The sequence below is a fragment of the Callithrix jacchus genome, chromosome 7 (assembly GCF_049354715.1).
Source record: "Callithrix jacchus isolate 240 chromosome 7, calJac240_pri, whole genome shotgun sequence".
Lineage (NCBI taxonomy): Eukaryota > Metazoa > Chordata > Mammalia > Primates > Cebidae > Callithrix > Callithrix jacchus.
In genome coordinates, this window is record NC_133508.1 from 79,729,617 (window position 1) to 79,747,745 (window position 18,129).

Sequence of the window (18,129 nt, forward strand, 5' to 3'; positions counted from 1 at the left end):
GGAAAATTATTTCATGCTCATGTTACAGGCAGTATGCAATAGCATAGGAATTGGCAGGATCAGAATTTGAATTCTCCCTCTAATTTGGATACAACCTAGGCATTGAATGCTAACTATGTGCTGATAAATATGAACTATATCTCCATCCTAGATATTTTCTTTGAACTCATCTATTCAACTATCTACTTGATATTCTATCTCCACTGGAATATCTAACAGGAGAGTTAAACAACATTTTCTAAAATCAAATTTTTGGTCTTCCCCTATAAAACCGCTCCTCTTACAGTCTTCCTCAGCTCAATTAATGGCAGTTTTATCACTGGAAGTGGCTAAAATGAAAAAAGACACCTCAGAGTCTTTCGAACTTTTCTCTCGCTTCTATACCCACCATTCCCATGCAATACATCAGCAAATATTATTTGTTTCTTCTCAAAGATATGTCCCAGGAAAAAATTACCTCTCCATCTCCATTACTGCCACCAGTCCAAATTGTCATCTTGTCAGAAATATTGCAATATCCTCCTAACAGTCCCACAGCGTCAACTCTTTTTCCTCACAGTCTATTCTTAGCACAGTTACTAGAGTGATCCTGTTAAATATAGGCCAGAAAATGTAAATTCTCTTATCAAAACTCTCCAGTGGCTTTTTGTATCATCAAGAAAAGCCAAAGTCCTGATAAGTCATCTCCCTGCCCTCACCTCCTACCTCTCACTTCTCACCCTATTGTTACCCATAGAGGGTCTTGACTATGAGTCGTCCAAGTTCTTGGCGTTTTGAACAAAGTATTGGACAAAACTCACAAACAAAGCAACAAAGAATGAAGCAAAAAAAGCACAGATTTGTTGAACCGAAAGTATTTAATACACTTCACAGAGCAGGAGTGGGCTACAGCATATGGCTCAAGAGTCCTGGTTACAGAACTTTCTAGGGTTTAAATACCTCTAGAGGTTTCTCACTGGTTACTTGGTTATGCCCTATGTAAATGAAGTACTGCCCCCCCAACTGATCTGATTGGTTGTGGGAGTGACCAATCAGAGGTTGAAGTGAAGTTACAGAGTTACACCCCTATACAAATGAAGACTAGACCTGCAACCAGTCTGATCGGTTGTGGGAGGGGACCGATCAGAGGTACTTTACAGTTTTCCTCTGCCAGGAAGTGGAAAGTGGGAGGGCGCTGCAAAAGGAGTAGCTGCTGATCCTTCTGTTACTTCTGCACGGAGAGGTGGGGAAGTAACAGAAGGATCAGCAGCTACTCCTTTTGCAACACCCTCCTTTTGATTTAGTTCTAGGAAGCCAGCAAGAATCGGCTTTAGGTTCCCTGCCTCCAGACCCGATACTCCTGCCTCACTACCTGTTCTCCATGCAGTCTTTGGTTGCTCCTCACACAAGGTTTGCTCTTATTTCAGAGCGTTTGCACTTACTGTTACCACTGCTGGAAATTCCCTTTTCCAAAATATCTTTAAGTTTCATACTCTCACCTCCCTCAAGTGTTTGCTAAAATGTCGTCTTAGGAAAGATGTCTTTCCAGACCATTCTGTATGTGGAAAGATCTCATACTTCCTATACCTCCCATTTAATATTTCATAAAGATAGCACTTAGCATTTCCAATGTACTATATAGGTTCTAAATTATCAGTTTCCCTCACAAGAATAGAGGGATTCTGTCTTTTTGATTCATTGTGTTACCAGATGCTAGGACAGTGCACACTGGATAAATACACGTTGTATAAATAAGCACTGGCATTTCTTGTGGCGGAGCTATCCTTGGTGCTGAACCTTACTTCATATGTAGCTTACCATTGTGAGGACCTCATTTTGAGGCCTTTCCTTGGATTTATACAGCTTTTACTAGATTTCTAAGCAGGGACTGGCCCATGCCATTTACATGCATTTTCCATAGTCATCCCATAATCCAAAAAAGGCAATATCCACTCCTAACTGCATCTTACAACTAATGAAAGTGTGATTTAATTAAAGTTAGGCAAGGATTCCAATGGTGCTCAGAGTACTGTTTTTGATTCTTGTACCTACAATTTGAAAGGAAAAATGACAAACTAGAGTTTGTCTATCCAGAGAAGAGAGCTTATCAGTAAGGGACTCATGAAACTATGTTATTCAAAGAAGAGAAAAGAGACTGAGAAATTTGAGCATGGAGACTTATGAAGAACTTTAGAGATCCCATCACATATTTCAAACTTTGTCATGCCAAAAGGGAGATGTGTATTTTTTGTTTCCAGAGAGAAAAATTACAAATGATTTGTAAAAGTTGCAGGGAGGCAAGCCTTAAACTCAATTTACAAAAAAAAAAAAAAAAATACCCCTGGTGATTCACACTGTCTAATAATGGAACATTTTGCTGTTCAGAGGAGAGTGAGATAGTGAGCGTTCCACCTTTAGAAGGGTCCAAGAATAAGCTACAGGTCCATATGATTCAGAAATACTATCATTATTTTGGATGTAAAGTTAGGCTGGATGACTTATAAGTCCCATTTACGACAAACATCCTTCATTTCTAAAACTCAATGACATGAGGATTCAGAGAATTTATAATTTTAGGGGTGACTTCTCAGTAGGTACCCAACCTCACAGCAGAATCAAAACAAAGTAAAATGGCAGTGATGGGAACCAAGTAAGACTAAAATAACATATTGGTCAACTGTAATGAAAATTTAAAATTTCTACTGTCTTATTTTTGCAAACATGGTGCTCCCTTGGGGGCTGTGCTTGGTACCTAGAAAGGGTTACTATTCTGCCTCCTCAGCAAGACCTGCTCAATGTTCATGTTTTTATATGGGTTTCTAGCTAGGAATGGTTTTGAATTTTGATATGGTTGAAAATATTATTCATTATGTATTTGTCTGCTTTTGCTCTCCAACAAGAGTTGAGAAGTTGTGATAGAGACTATATGTATCCCCCAAAGCCAAAGATGTTTACTATCTGGTCCTTTACAAGAAAGGTTACTGACTGCAGCTCAAGACAAACCATTTCATTCTCATACTCCAAGCCCTCCAGATACTTTCACAAAGGTGTGGTCTATGAGGCAGACTGTATCAAGGAGGGAGTACAGGCTCTGTGGTCAAAGAAAATTCAAGTTCAGCCCTGCCACTAACCAACAGCAAAAACTAGAGAGTTGTTAACTTAACAAACCTCCAATTTATCATCTGTAAAACTGGAAAAATAACACTAATCTTGAAGTCTTTCATGAAGATTAAATGAGATTTTAGGTGTATGTAATACTATAATAATAAACATTATTTATTTTTAGTACTATTTTTAAATTACTCCTCCGATTATAATTATCTACCCTGCTTTCTCCTCTTGATAAAATTCTAATCATAAGTCTTCCTTGAAGGTGCCTCTATGATTTCTCATACCTACAGTGGTACACACTCTTGTTTGTGGAATTCCTTAAAGATGGAAAACAATGTCTTACCTTCTTTCAATTCTCAGCACAGGGTATGGGTAGGTATAGGGTCCAGCCCTACAGGGTTCTGTGAGCCCCTCCTAGCTGGTGCAGAGATGAGAACTTGTAGAAATAAAAGACGCAAGACGCGAAGATCAAGAAAAGAGAGCTTGGGCCCAGGGGTTCACTGCTATCCAAATCGCGGAGTCCAGCAGTGGCCCTGAATGCTGGGATGCTCTCACTTTTATTGAGTTGCAAATCTGGGGGCAGGGTAGGTAGGGCGTGGTCTTACTGATAGGAGACTGGGGGGGCAGGGTAGATAGGACATGGCAGTGATAGGGTCAAGTACATCACATGTCATTCAGGTAGGGGCTCAGGAATTTCTGGCACCAGAAATGAGGTAAGGAGCATAAAGCATCAGCACCTTTGCCATACTTATCAAGAAAAAATTAAAACATTAAGATTTATATTACTATTACTGATGATCTTTTCTAAGAAAAAAGGGACCAGGTGCAGAAGCAGAACGTAAGAGTAGACATGGAACGTGACCACTGAAGCACAGCATCACATAGAGACAGTTAAGCCCCCAGATGTCTGTGGGCCCACCTGGCAGCCGTCAAGCCTTACCACAAGAGCTTGGAGAAGCGGAGTTTTCTCCTAACTCCTCCAGGGAAGGAGACGTCTCAGCTATTTGGCACATCTCCTTCCCTAGCTGGCTAAACAGTGGGCGCTTTCCCAGCTCTGGCGCTGCCACACAGCCAGCGGCACCCTCCAGCAGCCCTTATGCGGGCATGACAGAGGGCTTAAAGCATCTTGCCTTAGTGTCATTCATTTCACAGTGTCACCCCAGGTTCACATTTCCGACCTGAGAGGCATTAGTAAAAGAATTAAGATCATCTATGAATGACTAAGATCACATATAAATAATATAATATAAATAATATGTGATCTTAGTCATTCATAGATGATCTTAATTCTTTGGATCATCTATGATCCAAAGTTTTATATATATATTCTAACATCTATGATCCAAAGTTAGAAATATAACTACTATAGTTATATTTCTAGTTAGTTATACATTATATTTCTAGTTAGTTTCTTCTTCATTATTTGTATGGAAATAGGCTGAGGCTTTTTGCTCCTGCCTTGGTGCTTATGGGATCTCCCTCCTAAAGGCAGGGGTTAATAAATACTGAATTAATGACTCTGTGACATTATGCCAATCATATGAGAGTGAGTTTATTGCAAGGATGAATTTTCAGGCCAGTGGTTTCTCTTTCACTTTCTCTCTCAGAACTACTCTTAAGGTCTTATTCCTTGAGGACTTCTACCCAGGCTGTCCACTCCACCACAGCCATAATCCTCTCTTTGGCAGTTTGTTAACTGAAATTAACAAAATTAAATAGAAAGCAGGAGAAATTAAATAAAGAACACATGAAGAGTTCTTAAATTATCTTTCTCAAATGTGCTTCTCTTCCAGTCAGTCTGCATCACTTGAAATGGCATTACAGTGGGTAATGGGGCAGGAATAGAATGCATTTTCATTGAGCACTTACCATGGACCCATTACTTTACATCAAGGACAGGATAATGGTTAAGAGCACAGGCACTGGAATCAGACTAGCAGAGTGACATTGGGCAAGTTATCTTCTATTTTATTATTTAAATATACACGTACTATGTACCCGAAAGGCATGTTATCTAAGTTTTGTGTGCCTACATCCTCTTCTAGAAACCAGTGATAATAATAGTACTTATTCCAAAGGATTGTTGTGATGATGAATCAAACTAGTACATGTAAAGTGCCTTAGCACTGTGCCTGGTGTACCTGGAAGACATTACAGAGTCTGGTCTGCCAGAGAGTGAGCTGTCTCCCATGGACCTGTGTGGAGTTGAGATTAGGAGCTGAGCAAGAGTTTCCACTGGTGCTGATGGTCATGTGGTGAGTGTTTGGGACAGTGACTGTGCACCATGAATCTTATTTCTCTGACCCCCAGCTATCATTCCAGGGACTCATTCTGGGGCCCTGCCCCAGCATGTCACCTTGAGGAAAGCCCTCTTCACGTCCTTGTTTCGGAGGCTGTAGATGATGGGGTTGAGGAAGGCAGAGATGACATTGTAGAACAGAGCCAGCTTCTTGTCCTCTTCCGGGGAGGCCTTAGAGCCAGGCTTCATGTACATGACCATGGCTGGCACAGAGAACATGGTGACCACAGCGATATGGGAGGCACAGGTGGAGAACGCCTTTAGCCGTCCCTGTGCTGAATGGATCTTTAAGATGGCAATGAAAATGTTGACATAAATTATAAGAATGAGGGACAGTGGGATCAGGATGACACTGAAACCAAGAATGAAATCTACTCGGTCATTGACTGAGGTGTCCGCACAAGCTAGCTTTAAGACTGCAGGGACTTCACAGAAGAAGTGGTTGATTCTGTTGGGGCCACAGTAGGGCAGATGCATGGCAAACATGGTGTAGACAAGGGCAGAGGTGACACCCCAGAGTCCACAAAAAATGACCATCACCCCACAGAACCATGAGCTCATGATGACCTTGTACCTGAGTGGGTGGCAGATGGCCACATACCTGTCTACAGACATGATGGCAAAGAGCCAGGACTCCGTGATGCCTAGCACCAAGAAAATGTACATTTGGGCCACACAGCTAGTGAAAGGGATTGTCTTCTTCTCACTGGCCAGATGTGCCAACATCTGGGGCACAGTTGTGGTAGTGTAGCCAAGGTCCAACATGGACAAGATGCCAATAAAGAAATACATGGGAGTGTGAAGGTGCGAATCCAGGCAGATAAGGATGGCAATCAAGCCATTGCCCAGAATAATCAACAGGTAGATCATCAGAAAGGCCGAGAAGAGCAGAGGAGTGGTCCTGGGGCCAATGGAGAATCCCAGAAGGATGAATTCAGTAACAAAGGACTGGTTGGGCTCTTGCATTATGCTCCACCTCTCAATGAAAAAAGAAAGGCACCGATCCAGACAGGGAACTAGCTCAGGTTTGCACTCGAGCTGGGGTCCCTGGTGGGGTTGGGTAGTGGTCAATGCCCAGTTCAGATGAAGCACTGTGATAATCCCCAACAACACAGCCCATTTTACTTGCTCTTGTCACCGTCACCACTCCCAGGAGATTTTATGAAGAGGAGTCACATCTAGCACTGGCTGTACCTCCAAACCTCCAACAAGTACCTGTCTCAGCCTCAGATTCTTCACCTGTGAAATGAAAACATTGGGCCAACTGGTCTCTAATTCCCCTTAGCATCCTCCTCTCCTTAGTGAGGCACTTGGGTTTCCTTCATGCCACTAGGAATTTCCAGATAAATATTGGTATGTTGACTCTATGCAAGTTGAAAAATTTCAGAGGCCTGTGACAATGAGAATTCCCATATTATCCTTTGAAGATACCTTCTTTTTTTTTTAAACCACTTTACCTTCAGTCTGTCTACAGGCCAGGACAGCTCTCTGACTACCCACCCATCCCATTTCAGGCCCCAGTGTATTAGATAGAACACTGACTTCTAAATCCAGCCTGTATAATTTGCTGAGTGAATGACCTTGAATAAGTCATTTACCCTTCCCCTTGCCTCTTTGAGACTGCTTTCACAAGTGCAAAATGAGAATAATTGTCTCTCTGTTACAGGTTTGCTGTGAAGATTGAATGATATTTTGGCATGGAAATTATCACACGAGAAGGCCTAATGTGCTATGTGTTCAATACATCTTAGCTGAATTTCTGCATGACTCTCCATACACAAGACTGGTATTCAGGTCCAAGCCGTGCAAGCAGACACCCTGAGAAGTCACTCCATCATCCTTGATGCCCAGCATCAATTTTCACTGCCCCATATGTCTACCCTCTGTTCCTTCTCCCCACAAAAACCAACATTCTGTTAACATTTTTGGCTTCTTGCTGATCCCTAGCTCTGTCTCCCTGAGCTTCAGTTTCTCCATGGGAACAGGGAAAGGGCAACCTCTTTGAAGAGATGTCATATGCATTATCAGCACTTAGGAAATGGAGCTATCTTGATGCTCTCAGTGTTACTCTTCCTGGCACCAATTTGTCTGACCTCAACCTATGTGTTCCCCAGTTTGCTTGCTCTCCTTTGGAGCACCATAGATGAGTCTTCACAAGAACCTGTATCTACACTCAATCCATTAGACGGTTTATGGATTTTGGCCAAAAGGACTGCACACAGTTTGACTCTCCTCTGTGCTGGGCACCTTTCCAGGACCGTCACTATGTTAATCTGATAGGTGCCATGTAGCTGGCAGAAAAGTATTTTTATTAAAATCTACCTTTCACTAAAGAGCTTTTGCAGGTCATGTTGTTTCCCTAGTTTGGCCTCAGTTTCTTCATCTGAACAAAAGATAATGGTGCTTGAGCCAGATGGTCCGGAAGGGAGAGAAACCCCACGTGACAGGGTGGAACGGACATGGGGTTTAGAGATAGCTGGTCCTGCTTGGATCCTGGCTCTGACTTGACTTCCTTTGTGACCTGGGCTGTTAGTTCACTCTTCTAGGCCTTTCCCCGTTTCCTCAGCTATAAAATAGTATTCAAAATACCTACTTTGAAAGCCACATTTTTCCTGTGGAGAAGCAGCCCAAAGATGTTGGACTATTCCACCACCTTGGGCCTTGTGTGGGAAAACGTGCTGCCATTTCTCACAATTCATTTTTTACATGAAGTCAATGAATAAGATTTTTCTTGAGGCTTTGGTGTTAAAGAGTGTTTAACCTGCTCAAACCATGAAGGCGGGCTGTGGTCAGCTGGGACAAGCTGTCTATAAACCAGTGAAGTATGCCTGCAGATGCCATTCTACAACCAGGACCTTGTTTCCTGAACCCCAGAGCCCCCATCACTCCTCCCTGACTCTCCTGAAGGTACACAACAGCCTCAACAAAGTACTTGGCAAAAAACTGCCTGACTCTCAGACGTTGTAACCAGAAAGCCCATGTGAGGGAGACTCAGGAGCAACATCATCTACCATGATGAGCCCAGTCTCTGTGCCTCCATTTGGGCCAAAAATATAGAATCTGGCTTTTGTGCTGTGCATTGCAAAATGCTTTGATGTTAATTCTTGCCTTGAGCCTCCTGATGACTCTGTGAGAAGTACAGAGGAGGGAGTATTATTGCCACCTCACAGGTGGAGAAACTGAGGTTCAGAGAGGGAACATATGGAAAAAACTGAATCTCTTTCATTCTTCAGCAGCCATAGGGTTTCCCATGTGCAGCAAAACCAGAGCTAGCCAAAGCTCAATTAATCTGAGTCATCAACTTACTGAAACTTTCTGTCCTTGATTCTCAGGATGAAAAGGCAAATCATAAGGGAAAAGAATCTTGTGTTGGCTTTGGTTTGATTACATGTATATATGTATATATATACTCACATGTCTATGTAAGCATGCATGCACACACATTCACACACATGCATGCACACACAGTAATCAATGTCACTTGTCAGATCAATCCAGTCAGACTGGTCAGAAACTAGGAAAAATCCCTCAGCAGGAGCTGAGGGATTTTTCTCATCACCCTACATCCTATCTGTTCCATGGTTTCATCGCTGCCACCTTCAAAATGCCTCTCCCCCACATCTTGTCTCTCTCCAATCCCACTGCAATGATCAGCTCAGACACTCAGCATCTGTCTCTCACCTGGTCTCATCTCAGTCCACCCGCTGGATCCTCGCCCAACCCATTCTCTGCTCTGGCCTTCAGAGTGCTCTTCCTAAAACAAAAATCTGATTGGGCCACTTCTTCATGGCTCCCTTGTCTGCAGGGAAATGTCTAAGAAATTTAGGCCAATTCCCCAGCTTCACTCCTTAAAGCCAGACTTAGTTTTGGTCTCCAGGCTCCAAGGGAGGTTGAGGGGCTGGACACTTTAAAAGAGATCATCGCCTGCTCTAGAGCTGACATAGAAAGTGTCCCAGCAGCCCTGGAGGTCACCTCCAGAGAGGAGATACAGAGACAGATTTACCGTAGGAAGGATAGGTCTTCCAGGTAGCAACAGGAGTTTGTGTTAGAGTTGAGATTAGGATCCAGAACTCCTAGCCAGCTTCTCAGGCTCAGTCTTAGTGCAAGGCAAGCCCAAGCTAACTTAGAAATCTTGCAGGTCATAGCTGGGCATGGTGGTTCACACCTATAATCCTAACACTTTGGGAGGCCAACGTGGGAGGATCACTTGAGCCCAGGAGTTTGAGACCAGCCTGGGCAACATAATGAAACTTCATCTCCATAAAAAATAAAAACAAAATAGCTGGGCAAGTTGGCGCATGCCTGTAGTTCCAACCACTTGGGAGGACAAAGCAACAGGATCATTTGAGCCCTGGAGGTGTAGGCTGCAATGAGGTATGATTGTGCCACTGCACTCCAGCCTGGGCAACAGAGTGAGACTGTCAAAAGAAAGGAAAGAAAAGGAGAAAGGAAAGTCGTCAGGTCAGACACATCCCCACCAGGCAGCACAGCTGCACTTCGCGCATGCCTTTATCACTGCCCTCTGTAGCTTTCTTACTTAATACAGAGCCTGGTGTATCATAAGACTCAATAAATATTTGCTGAATGATCTGTGTACTGGGAGACCTGGGAAGCCAGAACAAAACAGAAAGGAATGATTACCTTCTCTTTCTCCCTACACCATTCTCTCCTTTCCCTGGAGGTCAGGAAAGCATCACCTGTGTCTGGAGGTTATAAGCCCCTCAGGAGAAACCAGGGCACCAGTCAATTGGCTGGTGGGTGGGGTATTGGGGGTTGGGAGAACTGGTGCTGAATGCTGTGAATTTTTCTACTGTGTTCCTGTCCCAGCTAATAATAATAATTATAGCGATAGCAGTTTATTATGTGCCCGGCACTGTAACATGTGCTTTATATTCATTATTTTATTTTATCCCCATAACTGGGTGGTAGGTGAAAGATTCACCAATGAGTACAGGCACTATCCAATCAGAGCAGATCCCTGTCACAGGAGCAGGGAAAGCTGTAGCAGCCTTCCTGTGAGCTACACAGGACGCCCATGCATGCCACCCTGTACAGTGAGTGGCATTACTATATCCATTTTACAGATAGGGAAAGAGGTGACACACTTGCTGAGGGCCACAGCTATGCAGAGCTTGTACTCATGACCACAGGCAGCACCACCTCCCTGAGCATCTACAGCAAGAATGGTTGGGCTGACCTGCTAAAAAACAGGTCCTCTTCCCCCACATCATTTACTCACTCACTTGCTTGCTTATTCCCTGCCTCCTCCCAGGTAGGAGCTGAATGACAGGAGTCAGAAGGAACAGAAAACGTAATCCAAAAGCAGGACATGTGAAGTTGGGGCAGGCAGTTGATCAAGCCAAGCAGATGCAGGGAGGAGACAAAACCAGGCTTATTGTTGGTGCTGCTGCTGCACGCAGGGAAATGGCCATATGCTGGTCCTACCCGAACCTGTGTGTTCACCTGTCCCCCAGCCCTTCATACCATGATTTCCTTCTTCCTAGTGGGCTGCATGTGGGGGCAATGGGCATCCCGATGGGGGGGTCAGAGGCCAGGCAGGTGGTACTAGAGCTGGTTCTTCCCACATGTCCTCCTCCTGCCATGTCCAGGAAGCCCCGGGAATCATCGGAGCTGTTTGGGAAAAGGATAGAGGGCTGGTTCAGGGGCATAAGGGCAAGTGGGACTGGGGTCTGCTGTACCAGGTGATAGGGGTGAATTATAGGAGCCCAATACCATCCTGGGAGACATAAGATAGAGCAATGGGGAAGAGGGCTAAGGCGGCAGCTCCCACCTAAGGGCAGCAAGAATGGACCAGGGTACAAGCCAGAGACCCAGGCTGGGCAGAATAGAGACATGGAGGCAGAGCTGGAAAAAATCAACATACATAGTTGGGTAGACAGGAGACACAGAGGCAGGCAAGAGCCTCAGTAGACAGGAAAGAATTGGAAACAGATAAAATCTGAGGGTCGGAGAGGAGCCTGGAGCCTGGCCCCAGGATACGAGTGTTGGCCCCAGGGTACCCTGTCGACTGGGCTGGGCCCACTGCCACATTCTCACACCCCTCCTGCAGAAGCATACCTTGCAAAGCTGCCTGAAACCTGCAGCCTCCCTGAACATCACAAGCAAATGTTGCCTTCAAAGTAAGATGCTGCCCCAGCCCACGGTTCCCCAACCCTGGTCTTCACCTCAGGAGGGCAGGTCAGGAGGGCAGCCACAGTCCTCCCAGAGCCTTGGCATCTGGAAGGGCTCTGCATCCAGAGTGGCCAGATCCGGGCAGGGGTCCTGAGCCAGCAGGCTGTGAATCTTGCTTGCATCTGCCCTGGGTTGTAAGCCCCTCCCTGACACCTTAGCAACAGCCACAGATCTGCTCTGTATAACATCAGGAATTCACCAAACCTTGGGGCTGGAGGCAGTCTTGAAAAATCCAGCCCATGCTCAAGCACCTGACTTCTATGCAGCCTCCCTGGTAAGGATGCTCCAGTTGCTATTCACATCCTTCCAACGACAGGAGGTTCCCTCTTTAAAGGCCATTTAGGTGGCCATGACTCTGCCTTTCAGAAAATTCTTTATGTACTGAGCTAAAAGCAAGTACTGGTCCTTTCTGACTTCAGTGGTAAGTTTTCTAAAGCACCCCATGCCCATATGCTGGTCCTATCTGAACCTGTGTGTCCACCTCTGTCCCCCAGCCCATCATACCATGATCTCCTTCTTCCTAGTGGGCTGCATGTGGGGGCAGCATACTCTGCTCTACCCTCTCACCTGCAACCACACTCTCCTGTCTCCTCCAGAATCTTCGGTCTGTGTTAGGATGCAGTGACCCCTACATACTTCTGCCTTCCCTTATGAGGGATGTGGGGTTCCTGGGTCACCTTCTCTCCTCTTAATAAGCCCTTCTTGTCCTGATCCCACCCATAATTCCCAGGCTGGATCCTTGCCTCCACCTAACAACTCTAGTGTCAGGCAGCAGCCCCAGCAGACACCTCCCACTGACAGCCACAGGGGTCCCCACGCCCTCTGCTCAACAACTAAGGACTCTGAAAATCAACCTCTTGGGAAGTGATTGGTGTGGCATAAGACCAGGGGATTTATAGTCAGATTTGGTCACGGTGGCCTGGGCAAGTCACGTAGCTTCCAAGAGCCTCTGTTTCCTCTATAAAATGGACCCGTGTTCCTTGTCATAATCATGCCTGCAATTCATTTTTGTTTTTGTTTTGTTTTTAAAGTTGTCATTACAGGACAGACATTGAATATGTACTACATCCTTTTAGCATTGCTTTCCCCATTTTACAGATACAGAGCTGGAAACTTGGAGCCTCAGGTAGTCTGTCTGGAGCTGTGTGATTACGCACACTGTCTTGTCTGACCACACAGGCCGTGCCCTTAATCAATACCTAATCCAGTGTCATGATCCACTACAAGCCAGCCCAGAGACAGGAGCACCGGGGCTCCTGGGTGGGAAGGACAGAGTCACAGTAAACCACATTTACTGCCAAGGTGGTTGACTACACAAACTCCAAACCTGAGAGCAGAAATCCGAGGGCAGGAGGTTCTTCCAGGGCTTTTGCTAAATACATACTCTCCTGGGAATCTGGAAGGAAAAGAGAAATGGGACTATTTATTGGACACTTTTAGTGGGCCAGGCACTTCACATGCACCACTTCACTCAGTTCTCCAACAACTGTGCTCTGTGAGAGAAGCACATTATTTCCACTTAATAGGCGAGGACATTGAAGATCAGAGAAGTGAAATGGCTTACCCCAAGTCAAAGAGCTGTTCGAGGTAGCTGAGATCTCATCTAGGTCTGACCTATTGTAAAGTACCTTGACTGCTCTCTGCTTGTGAGGTGGGGAGGATAACAAGCTGGAACCACCTGAGCCTCTAGCCTGAAGAGAGGGCCTGCCCTCAGCTCTTCTGATGATTGGGTCACCTGCGGAATGACTCCCCCAAATTGAACGCCAGCCTCTCCAGGAATCCTAAGTCATTCCTGAGGTCCATACCTGAGCTGCAAGGTGATGGAGGCTGAGAAGGAAATAGAGAATCCCGATTCTCAGTCCAGGGGTTGTTCCACTGTGGGTTCATTTATACCCAGGATAATCCCTGCTAGATTCCTCTCTGCTACTGAATTACAAAAATAATCCATATTCATCAAGAAAATTAACAAACATTGAAAAGTAGAAAAAAGAAAAAAAATCACATTTTAGTTCCATACACTAAACAACATTTTCATTTTGACTTCTCGATGTTTCTAATTTTTTTCTACTCCAAAATGATAGTGTTTGTTTTTCTCTTGCCTGGTTGATATCACACTTTGGATTCAACTTTACCATGACAGATTCTAGTTGGTTGGTCCCTTCTTTGCCTATAGAACCATGTTCTTGCTGACATTTGTTTCGGACAGTCAATCTATCATGAACCATCTAAGCCCAAATGGCAACCCTGCTTCTCCCTTGCCCAGATCCCCTTCAGAAAGGGCAGACAGATATTGAACCTGATTCCATCCAGCGAGACTTAAAGAGAACTCCTCTAAGGAGTTTTTGTGAATAAAATTTGTTTTCCTGACTAAAGAGGTAGAGTGACTGTGATCCAATTCCATCCCTCAGGCCGTCTTTCTCCCACTGTGAATACAGATTGTAACGTCTGCAGTTGGGCAAGCCCTCTTGACGTCATGAGAAAAAGGCTATGACTCACACTGGTCTCTCACTAACATTACTCAACTGTGAACAAACACAACTAGTCATTTATCTCAAGTCTTCTTGTTATGTGAAAAAAAAAATTCCTGTATATATGAACACTATTAGTTGGGTTTTCTGTTTTCTGTTTTTTTTTTTTTTTTTTTTTTTTGCAGGCCAATTCTAATGGATTAACCTGCCTTTTTTAAGACTTAATATTATGTAGTAAGCAATTTAACATCTACTTACATATCCTTTATAACCATTATTTTCAAGGAATTGTTATCTATTGTTGGACATGTAGTTTTGATCCACTTTTTTTTCTTTTAAGTATGGTACCAAATTGGATAGCACTACAATGTAGCAAACTTTCCTGGTATTAAAAAATTGTTGGATTGAGTTAGAGTAATAAAATATAGAGGTACAGTTTCAGACTTTGTTCTCGACCAGGATGAAGTAACAGGCATCGCAATTAACCCCCAACACACATTGGTCATAACTAAAAATCTTTAAAACAATGTGAAATAATGTTCTTTGAGACATTGGACATCAGGCAGCAAGAGACAGTGATCTAGAAGACATGAGAAACCAGTGAGTTGAGGGCCACCATTTCTCCAAGTTACTGTTTAAAAAGAGCGACCAGGCTGTGCCATGGGTACTGAGGACACAGAGGAGGCCAGTGGTCTCCAGGGTTTGAGGAGTTAGAGTTGGGAGTTCAGGGAGGCCAGCTGAAGAGTTCACAGAGCAGGGCACTGGGGAAATGAGAGCTGTACGGAGAAAGAGCTCCAGAGATCGTACGGGGTCTCACTCAAGTCTTCAGCTAAGTATTGATCAGTACATGTGTGTGAGGAAATGGCCAGAGGCTGGGGAAGGTTGGCAACAAATGAGCACAGGGAGAAAAGACAAGTAAAAGGACTAGAAGGAACAAACCTCAGAGCTCATGTAGGGCCACAGATGTTTTCTCTTTCCACTAGCCAGACTAAATGCTGCTCTAGTAGCTGTAACAAAACTTAAAAGCAAAACTCAAAAGATAAAAATATTTACAAGTAATTTAACTGCATTCCAGAAAAATGCTCAAGAGTATTTTTGAGCATCGAGTGTTTGGGTCCTGAAAGGGTTTTGAATTTTATTGAAGGCCTTTTCTGCATCTATGGAGATAATCACGTGGTTTTTGTCATTGGTTTTGTTTATGTGGTGGATGACGTTTATTGATTTGCCCATGTTGAGCCAGCCTTGCATCCCAGGGGTGAAGCTGACTTGATCATGGTGGATCCAGAAGCACATCTGATGTGCTGCTGGATTCTGTTTGTCAGTATTCTACTGAGGATTTTTATGTTGATGTTCATTAGGGATGTTGGCCTGAAATTTTCTTTTTTTGTATTGGATTAACAAAACAACACAGTTGGATCAACAAAGATTCAAATGCCTGACATCCAATAAACAATTACCAGGAATGATATAAAACAGAATGATGCAACCCATAATGAGGAGAAAGGTCATTTGGTTAAATTGACTCAGAAATACACAGATCAATAAAAATAAGTAGATAAGGACGTTAAAAAGTTATATCTATATTCCATATGCTTAAGAAGCTACAGGAAAGATCAAGCACATTAACAAGACAATGAAAAACACAAATCTAAGGTTTACATATTGTTATAAAACTATACAGAAATGAAAACTATAACGTGTTAGATGAAGAAGGCACTGGGTAAGATTATCAGTAGATTAGACATTGCTGAAGAAAAGATTAATAAGCATAATAATATAATACCAGCCGAAACACACACACACACACACACACACACAAAGAAACACACAGAAAAAGGCCTTTTGAAAAGTGAGATGTGGGACAATTTCAAACGGCCTAATGTGTTTAGTAAAAGTTCTCAAAATAAAATATAGGAAAAACAAAAATATTTGAAAAAATAATGGCTAAAAATTGTCCAAATATGATTAAAACTATAAGCTCATAGATCCAAGAAAAGTTCAATGAAAAATAAATATGAAGAAAATTATAACAAGACCTATTATAAGAAAATTACTTGAAACCAGTGCTAGTCTTAAAAGAAGCCAGAAAAAGATATTACATACAGAGAATCAAAGATCAGAATAACAGCCAATTTCTCATCAACGACAAGGGAAGCCCAAAGACCATGGAACAATGTCTTTAAGGTTCTGAAAGGAAGAAAACAAACCTGTTCAATGAGAAGATTTTACCTGGAGAAAATGTCTTTCAAATATCAAGGTGAAAGAAAGAATTTTTCAGACATTGAAAGCTGAAAAACAATGACAGAAATATGTCTAGAAAATCTCCAAATATTGGAAACTAAAGCACACTCCCAAAAAACCTGTGAGGCAAAGGAAAGCAAAAGATTAGTATTTGGAGCCAACGAAAATAAAAACACAATATATCAAAATTTGTGAGATGTAGCTAAAGCAGTACTTAAAAATTTATAGCACTAAAATGTCTATATTTAAAAAAGGAAAAAAGATCTCATAGCAATCACCTCTTCTTCCACCTTAAGAAATAGGTAAAGAAGAACCAATTAAACTCAAGGTAAGAAGAAAAAAGGAAAGAGTAGAGATAAGTGTAACACAGAAAAACAATACAGAAAACTAATGAAACCAAAGGCTAATATTTTTGGAGTTTTTTTAGAAGCTAAATAATGTTGACAATACTATAGCCCAATAGGCCATGAAAAAAGATAGAAGACACAAATTTCCAATATCAGAAATAAGAAGGGTAGCATCACTATAAATTCTATAGCTATTAAAAGAAGAAGGAAATGTTGTAAACAACACTATTTCAATAAATTAGAAACAGATAAAATGTACAAATTCATTGAAAGACATTAATAAATAAAGCTTATGTAAAAAGAAATAGATAGCTTGAATAGACATATATCTATTTTAAAGATTGAATGTGTGGTCAAAATCCTTCTACAAGAGGAGCAGGTAGCAATCTTTGCTGTTCTGCAGCCTCCGCTGGTGATACCCAGGCAAACAGGGTCTGGAGTGGACATCCAGCAAACTCCAGCAGACCTGCAGAAGAGGAGCCTGATTGTTAGAAGGAAAACTAACAAACAGAAAGCAATAGCATCAACATCAACAAAAAGGATGACCACGCAAAAACCTCAACTGAAGGTCACGAACATCAAAGACCAAAGGTAGATAAATCTACAAAGATGAGAGAAAACCTGTACAAAAAGCCTGAAAATTCCAAACCCCAGAATGCCTCTTCTCCTCCAAAGGATCACAACTCCTCACAACCAAGGGAACAAACTGGACGAAGAATGAGTTTGATGACTTAACAGAAGTAGGCTTCAGAAGGTGGGTAATAAACTCCTCCGAGCTAAAGGAGCATGTTCTAACCCAATGCAAGAAAGTTAAGAACCTTAATAAAATGTTACAGGAGCTGCTAGCTAGAATAACCAGTTTAGAGTAGAACATAAATGAACTGATGGAGCTGAAAAACACAGCATGAGAACTTCATGAAGCTTATACAAGTACCAATAGCCAAATCAGTCAAGTGGAAGAAAGGATATCAGAGATTGAAGATCAACTAAATGAAATAAAGCATGAAGACAAAATTAGAGAAAAAGGAATGAAAAGGAACAAAGAAAGCCTTCAAAAAATATGGGACTCTGTGAAAAAACCAAACTCCATTTGATTAGTGTACCTGAAAGTGACACGGAGAATGGAACCAAGTTGGAAAACACTCTTCAGGATATTATCCAGGAGAACTTCCCCAACCTAGCAAGACAGGACAACATTCAAATTCAGGAAATACAGAGAACAGCACAAAGATATTCCTCGAGAAGAGCAGCCCCCGGACACATAATTGTCAGTTTCTCCATGGTTGAAATGAAGGAAAAAAGGTTAAGGGCAGCCAGAGAGAAAGGCTGGCTTACCCACAAAGGGAAGCCATTAGACTAACAGTGAATCTATCTGCAGAAACCCTACGAGCCAGAAGAGAGTGGGGACCTATGTTCAACATTCTTAAAGAAAAGAATTTTCAACCCAGAATTTCATATCCAGACAAACTGAGCTTCATAAACGAAGGAGAAA

General features: G+C 42.8%; 1 protein-coding gene and 1 long non-coding RNA gene across 2 annotated transcripts in view; one reads left to right on the top strand and one right to left on the bottom strand.

Moving 5' to 3' along the window:
• Positions 1-7,722, top strand: part of LOC118142916 (uncharacterized) — a 41,458-nt gene extending 33,736 nt beyond the window's left edge. The window contains exon 5 of the long non-coding RNA XR_004726798.3: positions 7,056-7,722. This is a non-coding gene — a long non-coding RNA (uncharacterized LOC118142916). The remainder of the gene's footprint in view (positions 1-7,055) is intronic.
• On the bottom strand, positions 5,033-6,880 carry LOC100404899 (olfactory receptor 2A12-like). Its single transcript, XM_002750703.4, has one exon. It carries the CDS (start codon positions 6,353-6,355, stop codon positions 5,417-5,419), a length of 939 nt encoding a protein of 312 aa, XP_002750749.1. The 5' UTR covers positions 6,356-6,880; the 3' UTR covers positions 5,033-5,416.
• Positions 7,723-18,129: the final 10,407 nt, after the last annotated feature.